Raw genomic sequence first — 12619 nt, 5'->3', positions numbered from 1 at the left:
TAGTTGTCTAAAATTCCTCTTTGAGGAGGAAGAGTTCATCGATTAATTCAGAAGTTGGATCAAAATAACCTCTCTGCAAACCATTAGAACGGAGACATCAGCCTCAGATTTCAAGTGTACAAGCAACCCAGTTGGTGTATTTTCAGTTCCACTAATAGTATGATCGATCACAGACAGAAAGCATAAGGCAAAGGCAGCACAAGTACCTGTTTTCAGCAGCAGTGAGGAGAAATTAGCTGCTAGCAGCACTATGGAAATCATTGCCAGAAGGAATTTGATAAAGGAACGGTGAACAGTGCAGAAGAGGAGCAGTAATTACTAAAGGCCACCTACCGCAGTGCTTGATGGAAAAATATGCTCTTACCTGGTATGCTGCTGGCTTTTTATGTCCAACGGACTTGGAGTAACAGATTTCTTTCCCCGTTCTTCATCTTGGAGCTAGACCAGGCTGTTGATTTGATGGCAGGAAAACATTACCCGCAGGGAAACTTCATCAAGGATTTGTCATTTCCAGAGCTGTGAAAATATTTGTTTGCACTTAGAAACTTAACAAAAAAGTTCCCTGTGCAGTGAAAACTGTTAGGAGGCGAAAAAGGAAAGAGTTTTTAATTGGTTTTGTTATAGCCCACAGTCTTGCCAACCCACTGCAAAAAATATACATCCATCATGCACAAAGAATGTAAGCATAAAAGGAGTGAAAACTGTGAGTTAAAGCTTTGGACACCTGCTTGTAGGATTTGATGAATAATTTGACATGCCTGAAAAGCATCACTCCATTGTCTGTGCTGTTCATTCTTTCCACTCAGAGCACGGCCCTGGTTTTTCAGCCAAATGTTTGTTTGTCTTTCACTGTAAGGTAGATGGTTTAATTTTACACTCTGGTGCCAGCAGGGAAACAGTTTGTCAGCATCCTTAAAGTAATCCTTACCAAAGAACTGAGTCTCTCACACCCTCTGAAGTTAGCAAATCTCTTAAAAAGGTTGATCCTGCAAGTGAATTAATGAGGTAAATGAATGTGACGAGAAGGCAGTCAGCCCTGACACTAGTTAGCAAAAGCTAATTTGTGAGCTGAAGTGAGACAGCACCAAGGTGTGGGGGGTGGAAAGGTGTCTTCTGAACAGGATGTTCTACTTCTGGGAGTATTAGGAGGCTGTTACCAAGCTCCCAAGAGTAGGAATGAAAGCATGGCACAGCCCTGGGCTGCCTGCAGCACTGATGCCAAAGGCAAAGAAGGTCTGGATACACCCTGAACTCTGCAAGTGGAGGTGCCAGGTTTGCCAGGATGAGAAACTGGAGGGCAAGGAAGCCCTGACTGAGCTCTCTGAGTGTTGCCGTTAGGAATAAGATGCAAGGACAGGATTGGTGATAGAAACAGAAATAGCATTTTTCTTCCAGACCTGGCCAAACCAAGAACAAAAGTTAAGTCCTGGACCCCACTACAGAAGAGCAAGGAGGATAAGAGCCAGCGTGCTGATGAACACAGCTGTACCCCAAGCTGCCTTTCCTCTGCTACCAGTGTAACTCCTGGTGATGAAGCAAATTAGATGTGGCTGAGCACACCACATTGCTTCAGAGGCCTTCAGTGTCACACAGGGAGCAGCCAGCCTGTGGAGACATCCGTGCACTTACTGCTCTGGGTACAGTTCTCTGGCCCAGGGGCCTTGGAGTGCACGTGCTTATAGCATGAACCCACAGGCAGTCAGGTTCCCCCCTCCTCCCTCACTTTACACATTCAAAAAGCACATCAACTGATTTCCAATGATTTAACTTTTTTTTTTTTTTTTTAAAGAAACCATCTCTAACAAGTCTGAATTTTCTACTGTACTGCTGCAATTCCAATCTGCTGCTGCTCCCTTGTGATTTAGGTACCGAATCAGTGCATCCAGCCATCTTTCATGACCGGGTGAGCAGGAGTGGGGCTTTCCGATTGCTACAATCAGGAAAGTGATTGCAATCACTGGGCTGTTACAGGAAATTGAATTAAGTGGAGGAGAGTGCAGGAGTGATTGGATTACTAGTTACAGTTCTACGCAGAACATCTATTAAAATCTTGTGATTAAGAAAAGCTGTTCTTGATTAGTAATATAAGGTTTCTGGCATTTTCTGTTGTGCATTTTTGTGGGGAGGAATAGAACAGTGAGAAACATCTTTTGCCATCTCTGTTTTGGAGTCAAATCAGCCTGCATGTAGGGGATGTAGCAAATTGGTCATTTGGTAAAGGAATATTTGAACAAGGGACTTAGTATTTCTGGCTTTAGCCCAGCATTTATGTGTTCAAATAAACTCAAAATATTCAAATATATTCCAGTAATTCATCCTGTAGACTTTTGGCCTCAGAAAAATAACACTGTATAAACCAGATGCAGTATCGATGCTAGTGCATTTAAAAAACAAAAACAAACAAACAAAAACAGAAAATCCAGCTACCTCAAAATCCTACAGGCTGGAGGCTTTGTTGTACTACCAACATGGCTTTTCTTGCCATAGCTCTAATCCTACCACTGGTGTCAAAATGCAAATCGTGTTGAAAGCATGAATTTTGTTTGGGAGGATTAAAGGCTGTTTCCAAGAAGCAAGACCTGCCATGAGCCTTGTCCTTTCCACTCCCACCTCCAGGCTGTTCATTGCAGGAGATGTGACAGATCATGGTGGATACAGCCACGGGCTGGAGGTTCCTACATCAGTCTGGAGATACTTTTCAATTTTGAATATGAACTGAAAGACGTCAATCATTTTAGACCAGAAGAGAATTCATGTTTCTGTCATGCAAGATCTTTTGCGAACAAAACTACCAGGATAAATTGTGGGAGGCAGCAATTTCTCATGAGCACAAAACAATTTTGTAAATGGCCTGATTTTCCCCAGACCCTACCCAGGAATCCACCTAATTTGATGAGAACAACCCCTGCCATCACATACCTCCTCTATGCCTACAGAGGAGAGACAAAATTGAAAGTTACGTGTTCCTATTCTTGAAGCTCAAAGCATCCCCTCTGGCACAGAAAGCGCTGTGTTTTAATGAAAACACCAATGACCCTTACGGCTCTGCACTAAATGACTACAGCACACAGCTTCGTTACAGCTCAGTACTCACCTAAGAGCGTGAGTCAGACTGCATCACGTAATTAGCGAAAACACAGAGGCGAAAAAGCAACCTGAAGTACATTTAAATACTCTTAACGACCGCAACCCACTTTTTAAATTGAGGTGGTGAAATAATGGAGTTTAGGCTGTGCAATCTCAGCGCTAGATCACTTCCAGACACTCACCTTGCTCTGCCAGGGCTGCACATCAGCAGGGAAAAGGGAGCGAGTGCTTCACCCCATCAGGAGATGGCACAGCTCCTCAGGAGATGGCACAAGCTCCTCTGGGCCATGTGAGGACACTGGCGGCTGTGGGGCAGCACCTGCATCTCTCTGGCCTCTTCCAAGCAGTGATCCAGCTGCTGCATGCTCTGTAAAATGCAAGGGAAACAGAGGAGAAAGCCACTGTCCATGCACAACATGGTAGTACGTACCTGGGTACCACCGCATCTCCCACTGCCACCCGTGCATCCAGAAAATAACCAAGACGTGAATTTCAGTAATTAGGTTGGCCCATACTTCAAAATGACAAGAACTTGGCATCTATCACCTCAAAGAGAAAGGGAGCAGAGACTGCAGTCCAATCCAACAGAAGTTACAGGGGTGTCTTCTAGACCCCCAGGCAAATCCTTAAGTACAGTCCCAATCAAAGTCCAACGAGCAGAGAAATGGCAGGAGGGCTCCTCCCCACTTGGAGCTGCCTTCCAGTTTATGGGTGTTGGAGCTCCCACCCCCATAAAGGCCAGAACCAGCATGGGGACAAACTAGACGGGAGTGGTGTGAGGGCAAAAGAGCCAGGTGCCTATGCCCAAATCACGCCAAGAGACCAGTGAACCCTGATAAAGTGGTCTCCCCGTAACCTGGGTGCAGGAACCCAACACCCCGAGCCAGACTTTCAGACTACAGCGAAGTGAGAAGAAGCAAGCACATACCAAGAGCCCAGGAGTGTTTTTTTGCCTCCTGGTGTCTCAGAGAGTCAGGAAGAGACAGCAAGATACAAAAAAACTCAGGGAAATTGCGAACCAAGAGAAGAGATGCAAGAGAGCCCTCAGCTCTGGGAGGTAAGTTGAAGTGAACACTACTCAGTACAAATTGAGTGATCAAATGCTTTTTGTTTTTAATTAAAAACAAACAAACAAACAAAAAAACCCCACCAAAACCAGCAAACAGGAGCAGCAATTACAGAAAAGCTGCATTTTGAACATACCTGGATTTTCAGGTGGGCAGGACCTTGAACTAGGAAAGAGGTAGGAGGTTCAGAGATGGAAGGGAGGACCTGCTGAACCTGCAGGGTTAATGCAAATGTAAAATAACTCACTGGCAAGGGGGAAGAAAACACTGCATTTCCCTTATTCTTAGAATTGCACGTTAAAAAGAAAACAGGTTCAATGCTTATGAAAGCAAAAATAGCTAAAAAAAATGCTTAAAGTGCAGAAATTAAGACAAAAAAAAAAAGCTGATAGAGACACTGTCAAAGGAGTCCTACCTCTGAAGACATACCAGGCCTCTTGCATTATTCATTACATATAAGTGAAGTAATTCTTTAACTCAGTGTGATAATATGGGATATTCCTAGGGGACACACTCGTAGTTTGCTTCAATGTATTTTAGGAGAGACAAGGACACAGCAATGTTTGAGTATTTTAATTTAAAAGACAGAACATTAATCTTGACAACAGCTGCAAATATATTACCAGCCACCATTGTCCACAAAACTGAACATACAGTGCACAATACAAAAATGTTCTGGGCAGGAAACATTTTGTTTTGTCCAAATTTGGGCAGAACTTAACATACTGCAATGCCATTTACTGCTACTACTGTTCACGTCCAGCAGAAGAATTAAACAAATAGCTAGCAACAGATTTTAAGCAGAACAAAGGCAGAATGAAGGATACGTGACATTCTCTAATTGCTGCAACAAATGACTATACTTGGCTTTAGGCAGACCTCAACAATTAGAACTACCCTCAAAGATATACACCAAGCTGTCAGGAGAAGTAGCACGCAGCTATAATAGATGTTATTGCCACAAAGTAGAATTGTTGAAATAATTAATCTTAATAAAGGGCCAAGATGCAGCTAGGGTGAGTTTGAAAAGCAACCTAAAAAACACCTAAAAAGCAAGTTAAGATTCACTTTCCAGTGTCAGTGTCAATATACACAGTATAATTAACACTGTATTATTACCAAATAGCATTTACAAACATGAAATCACCAGGCAGGAAATTCATGAGACACAGTGGTAAGGTTCTGCTAGCGTGCTTCTCAGCATCTCTTGCTGAGTTAAGGTAAAAGACATCACTGCAAATAAAAGTCCGCATCCTATTTTGAAATTCATCACACGTTCTACCACCATTTCTCTAGGGTTCTCAAACATTGACATTTCTGCGTGTAAAAAAAAAAATAAATAATTTAAGAAAAAAAAAACTATTAAAAAAGACTTTACAAAGTGCATGGACCAGCTCTCAGGAGATGGTTATTTCTGTCACCGTTGCAAGAGGCTGAAAATCAATACCGTATGTTAGGGAAGTAAAATTTCATTTTTTACCTTGTATGGATGAAAAGAAGGGGGGCTATCACTTAACTGCTGCATGCTGCCTCCTTCCAGATACTGGAGATCGATGTTCAGGTAGAACACTCTAGTGTGGGTTGCTGAACTGAATGGGGGGGATGAAGGGAAGAGAGACCCTTGCAAAGATGCAGGTACAACTCTTACTATCTTGTGTGAGTACACAAACCAGATGGCTGTGAAAAGAAGACACTGAGCTCTTTTTCGAAGGTGTAGGAGATCCAAACAGTCTTCACTGACTCTACAGAGCAAACTGCAAACTTTACATGCCCAAAGCCGGGCAATGTGCATACCCCTCAAGAAGCCAAAATTATGCCAGTCTAAATGCAACCCTCTTGTTATCTCTCCTTATCAATTAGTACCAGTGGATTGGATGCTCAACGGCTGCTCTGCTGTTATAGTTCAGTCAATATTTTACAGAATAAAACTTAGAATTGCACATGGCAGGGCCTAAAGAGGCAGGAAAAGAAAAATAAAAAAATAATACAGAAAAATACTTTTTTCATTGTACCTTAGCATAATCTGCATTGGAAAAGACCCAGAAGAATAAGCTTCCAGTCTAATGAACCATGATCCAAACGTACTCACCATCCCAACGCCCTCTCTCTTAAACCATCTGCTAAAGCATCCAGCTGGGAAAGAAAGATCAAAATGTGGCATCTAAAAGGCATTCAAGGAAGGCAGTGGCACTTGGATTAGCACAGGAAGATGGCAACAGTGTCCCTCAGATTCTTTGCAGCTTTCCTCCCACCCTGGCTTAAATGTAACAGGGTGGAGGAGATGGGGAGGCCATTTCAAACCTGGTTTGGCCTGCTTTGGGCATGTAAGCAAGAATATCAACATTTAGAAGCTTGAAGTCCCCAAATAGCTGGTAAACTGAGCAGAAAAACTTCCAGAGAGCAGCTCTGGATACCAAAGTCTGATGGTAGGGCTTGGAGAACCCTCAGCATCAGCTCTTTTTGATGGATACTTGCAATAACCATACTGTCTAAAGATTTATTTACCAGCCCTACTTGATGTTTTACAGCAAAAGTTGCACTTTTATTCTTCTTTAATGGGTCAAACCCTCAATATCTAATCACAAGGGGGGAAAAAGATAGTGATGAAAGCCCTGTAGTTACCTTCCTAGAAAAATATGTATCAGAGTAAAATGCATCATGTAATACACTTTCAAAAACCACTGTAGAGAAGATTTCTTCTCCACTGACGCATCTTCAGTTACTCAAGACTGTGTGGAGAAATACTTTTGAAACACCAGCTCTGCTGTGCCAAATTACTCAGGACAGGAGTCTGTGAATCAATGTAAAATTGTGGCTGTTTTCTCCTAAAAATTAGGCTTGACTAAACTATTCATGCACCTTCAATACCACAAACATACATACAAAAAGAAGGTTTTTGCCTAATTCCTGGCTTTTTGTCTTTTTGTTCAGCCTGGTAACACACAGTACGTGATGACGCACAATTATAGGCAATTAATTCAAATATCTCGGAAACAAGAAATCACATCTGCAGTTAATCATCTTGTGCTTTTTTCCAAACCATAAATCATTTTTGTAGAGGAAGAGAACAGAGATATAAGAGATACAATTAAATGTGACATTTTCCACAAATCAAACGCTTCCTACAAATGTGCCGATAACGTGACAGACCAGCAAAGCTTTCCAAATTGCTCGAGTGTTTACACGATGCTCATCATCTCTCCAAGGCTTATTTGAGGCAGAGTATGATATCTACTATACGCTACCATCATGCAGAATTGTCACTGCTAATCTAGGAGGAAATTTCACTGTACTACTCCAAATCCCATCAACCGCAAGCACCGCTGTCTCGGCCAAAATTACTTCCAGATGAAATTGGTCCTTTCATATGCTGAACTGCAGCTGACACCCACATTCACCGCCCGGTCTATACTTTCAGGTGCAGGCTCAGAGTCACATTTTGGCCCTTTGGATGGAAAAAGAACTGAAACCCCACGTATGAGTGAGGTGACGATTCCCAGAGGAGTCCATCTATCACAAATTCTACTATAGGACCAAAATGGGCAGAAGATGAAGTGGTGAAGCACAGACTTTTTCCTTTCAAAGCAAAACTTGATACAGCCAAAAGGTTAATGCTTAGAAGATTAGAAAATACCATTCAAAATTTAGACAAACTCTTGTACTTCACATAAAAACAAAAGACTTAGTTAAGTTCAAAACCAGTTTAAGCTTTTCAATTTGGCAAGAGAAAAAGCTTCCCATTTGGGGGGCCAACATAGCAGAAATTTTGTATTCTTTTTATTTTCCCAGTTTTACCATCAAAATGAAACAAAACCAAAACATCCGACTGTCCGCTGTTCTTCTATAGCTCTATCTGGGTCTTTTCCTTGAAGAATCCTTTTCTTTAGATTTAACAAGCTTTATCTCTTTGAAACAACTTCCAGCAAGCAGAAAAATCAAGCTTGTGCCTCCATCTCAATATAATATTATTATTTGCAAAATAAATGCAGGTTTGCAATACAAACGACCAAGACAACTCACACTGTTTCTGTTAAAGAGAGGTAGTTTAGGTGCCAAAAGCTAGGTTTGGTTTCAGTTTGGAGGGTGTTGATACCAAAAAAACCCCAAAAAAGGTAACACTTAAAGAAAGACTATTATGATTAGAAAAAGGTCATAAAAGATATGTGCTTGATATTTGTGCTCTAATTTGGCAGTTCACAGCATCTGTGGCATAAAATGAAAAGCCACCTTAAACTAGACCAGACTTTCACTGCCCAATTTGAGCAGGACTTCAGGAAAAAAGATGAACAATAAATAAAGAAGAACTATTAAGTCAGTTTTCTTGAGCAACTGCTGACTTTTGGTTCCCAACCTGAGACTCTCTAAGGGAATTTTATTTTCAAGATGACTCAGTAATTTCTGAAAATTGGGGGTCTCAAACTGGGCAAGCAGTACCTCCAATGACTTTTTCGAGTCATATCATAACTTTAATAGGAAACTATTAATAATAAAACAAATTGTTTTATTAAAACAAATATTATATTTTTAACAAAAATAAATATTTTTTTAATCTAATGGTATTAGGATTTTAAAAGACTGCCTGTAAACTTCCCTCAATTTCAAGCCACTCAAACCAAACCAGCATAAAATATCTTCAAAATAAAAGAAATGGACATTAAATTTTAAGGTTTTGGATTTAGGTCTAAATACATGTACATAATTGTACACTAGGACAGCTACAGATGTCAAAATTTTCAGCTGTAGTTACTTAGCTATCTGTTCATATTCTGTTCAATCTAGAATTCTTGCAATTTCTGGATTGTGAAGAATGACATTTGTAGCTCTCAAACAAGTTAGATTTTATGGTCTTTATTCTTCACAGAAATTGTGAATACTCATGTTTTGACCTACAGGGAAAAATACGTTTTTTGAATGTTTGGGTTTTTCCATTAACTTATGTAAGGAATAGGTTTGAATTTGTTTTCTTAGTACTAATACTACATTGCTTCCAAAAATAAAACAATTGGAGGAAAAAAAATTTAAAAGTAAGAACACAGATGAATAGATGAATCTAGATGAATTTACCAGTTCAAACAGGAATTGAGTTTCTAATTCTGGAAAATTCAGAAGAAATGTTGTTCAGTCAGTTTACTGACCTTCCTTTGTCTTATACGCTGAGCAATCACATGCCATCCAATTCCATTATTATCCAGTCTTGCAAGCAGACATGTGCTGTTCTTAAAAAAAAGATTATAATCCTATGTCCTTATGGTGGGAGTAGCCCACAACAACTATTCAAAACAGTTGCTCTTCACATATGACCTGTATGAGTCCCCAGATGATGCAGAGTCTAAGGAGGCGTAAAATCACTTTAGGAAACCAAATGGCAAAATTACTGTTGAACAATTGTCACAGTTAATAAGATTAATGATTGAACTGGCCAAAACCCACTGTTATTATTAAATACACTGCTATCTCCCAGGGGGAGTTCAGGAGAAAAAAGTCCTACTCTGGTTAATAATTAACGTGTGTGGGCACGCCTGAATGGGATCCCAGCCCCTTCCAAGACAACTCCACAGCTGTGCAAATCATTCTGGCATGTGCTTTAATCACAATCACTTTACTACACAAACACAGTATGTGTCTCATCTCAGCAACTCATCAGATGTGGACAGGCACGTGAACGTATTCCCTCTGTTCAATAACATCAGCTCTTGGCTAGAGCTGTCATCTGAATGAAAAACACATTGATACCATGTAGTTCTGGAAACTGGAGATTTGTTAACAATTTATTTTCATTAGAGGCTCTTTGATTATGTTGAACCAAGTCTGCCTTTTATACAGTGCGTTAAAATAACCCAGGGAATGCCAGAACACCAGCTCTGTACACCAGCTCACCTGCTGCCTGTTTCTGGTGCGCAGCACAGTGCATTGGCCTTCCTTGGTGAGCTGCTTGGTCCCAAGCCTGCCACCCTAGCGCAGCACAGTGCATTGGCCTTCCTTGGTGGGCAGCTTGGTCCCCCTGTAACCTGCCACCCTGCACATGGCACAGCCCACCAAGCAAACGTGATAAAGAAACATTATTTGTTATCCTTCATAACATTATGGCTTTTTCTCTTTCAAATACCAAAGCACAGACTCACTCTGCATCTATTTGTACTGTATCACTGCTGTCTTCTAGGCCATCTTTGACGCAGATGGAGATATGTAAACCAGGCATTACTTACTAAATGGCTAATTTGCTCACTCTGTGCACCCCGCTTAACCCCCATGCAGAGGCTTTCATCAACTGCACACCGGTCACTAGAAAGGACAGAGAAAGCCAGTCCAACCTCTGTACAAGGTCAAATTCTCACTGGCTTCAGGAGAAACACAATCCATACAAGAACCTTGGGTTAAAAACGTGCACGTGAAAGTGTGGAATGCATTAAAGTCTCACTTGGAGCCTTAAAATCCAAGGCAAAGAGTACAACCCTTTCCCACTTCCAAATGGGCAAAGTGGCAAGAGCCGGAACACCACTGAAGTCAGAAGTACCTGTGGTACCCCTCAGTAGTTAAAGTCTTTCAGAGTCTGCGTTTTCCCATGCTGGATCTCAGCATTAATATCCCCTCCACAGGAGCTCCAGGACTGTCAATCATCTTCTGCCAGAGGTGCTGCTCTTCTCCTTGAGAGTCCATCCAGTCAACCTCCTTGCCATTACTTATACCTGGTAATTGCAAAAACATGAGGTGTTTTGACATATTAGTAAGTAGTTACTCAAACTTTCTCATGTGCCCAACGTTCTATAGAAAGACAACAAGCACTTGACACTACCCACCAGTACAGGGAGTTATACTGAAAACAGGTAGCTCCTGGAGAGCACCAATTTGTCATTATGCTCCTTTGTGGCACATGGTACAGAAATCTCCTCCCTCTGCACCACAAGCAACTTTCTCCTAACAGAGGAGGAACAGATTGACACCTCTTCCGGAGCACACCATCGCCAGCAGAAAGGCTGCTATTGGACAAAAGTAGTCTTGTCTTCCTCACTGGAAGGCTAAGAAATGCTTCCAAGTAATTCCCAGTTCTTCTAGACTTTGCTAAAGTACAACTGGGCACCAAATTTTTGTGTCTCTCTCAATGGTGGAAAGAACTAAACCATCTACATATTACACGGTGCCTTCTCTCCCTTTTCAATTTCCCCAAGTTCCCATAAACTTTCCATACATTCTGTAACATTTCTGTCCCTCATACTCATGAATCGCTTGCAGTGAGGAAGAAGGAGAGCAGAATAAGAAAAACAAACATGAGTCAGATGGGACCTTACCATTTCCAGTGCTCAAACGAACACCTCCCAAAAAAATATTACTGGAGAGTGACTCCTTGTCCCACACAGTCAGTTCTAGACAGACATTACGTATATCCCTTGCATTCAAGCCACCAAAAGCAAAGGTATGATTCCACTGGGGGTTCACACTCTTTTTTATTATGGGAGTTTTGTGTTTTGTAGCTTTGCTGTCATCTGGGAGAAGATATCTGGGAGATATGAAAAAGAAAATTGAATACGTAGCTGGAATGTCACATAATATTCACAAAGAATTAGAATTACGTAGAGGCTCAAACAGGATCAGAACCCTATTTCCCCACTGTTATTAAATTAAGCATATACCTAAATTTCATAGTTTGCACTTGTGCTCCATTAGTTCTTATAGTTACAATGTCAGTTATCACCAGCAGAAACTAAAATTAGGTCTCCTTACTCCAAGCCTTCAGTCTTAACCACAAACTTTTTCTTTCAGTGAGACTAAATGTAGACAGGATCATAAAAATGTTGGCTAGAAATTGCCTCTGGAATCACATAGTCCAGTCTCGCTCTCAAAGCAGGAGACAGGAGGTCCTCCAGAAAGCAATGGACATGACTGATAAGGAAGGAACTTATTATTCATTTGAGTTGCCTAACGCCCCTAATGACTGCAGAAGCACTAATGCTGTAAAGTCTGACAAGCTTTTCACATTTTACTTTTAGTGGAGAATTCTTTTAGTGAAACTAAGTGGACTTAATACTCTTGTTTCAAAATCAGAGGTCTGTACAAATTTCCTTAGTCTGTACCTTCACCTCCTCCAGCAAAGCTAATGGAATAACTTTGTGGTTGTACGTGAATACTAAAGTCAGACATACAAACAAATCATAAGACTAGACATTAACACTAGATCTCTGTGCAGGCTTTTACTTGACAATAAACATGAGCTATTTTACTGCAGTGGGCTAACCTATGGCAAATTATCTCAAGCTTACAGTGCAGAGTAGACCACTGCAGCCCCTCAATTGGTTCATGGCAACTTGATAATGCATTTAGCCATGACATATGACAGATCAACAGTCCAAGGAACACAGACTCCTGTTCCACTGTACTGAATAATCCACGTCAGCAACGGCAGACAACACTGATTAAAGACAGTCTGGAGAATTATCGGCCATGCATTGCTACTGCTAATGCAAAAAGGC

At 41.1% G+C, this 12619-nt stretch overlaps 1 protein-coding gene across 1 annotated transcript in view; it reads right to left on the bottom strand.

Annotated features, from left to right (window-relative positions):
* Positions 1-10131: 10131 nt before the first annotated feature.
* The window catches only part of SYTL5 (synaptotagmin like 5), a 97473-nt gene continuing 94985 nt past the window's right edge, over positions 10132-12619 (bottom strand). The window contains exon 18 of the mRNA XM_014954072.1: positions 10132-10840. Coding sequence (XP_014809558.1) covers positions 10698-10840 — 143 coding nt within the window. The 3' untranslated portion in view covers positions 10132-10697. The remainder of the gene's footprint in view (positions 10841-12619) is intronic.

Source organism: Calidris pugnax, unplaced genomic scaffold (genome assembly GCF_001431845.1).
Source record: "Calidris pugnax isolate Ruff unplaced genomic scaffold, ASM143184v1 scaffold246, whole genome shotgun sequence".
NCBI classification, from domain to species: domain Eukaryota; kingdom Metazoa; phylum Chordata; class Aves; order Charadriiformes; family Scolopacidae; genus Calidris; species Calidris pugnax.
Note: the sequence above shows the minus strand (reverse complement) of the source record. Positions and strands in the feature narration are given on the sequence as shown.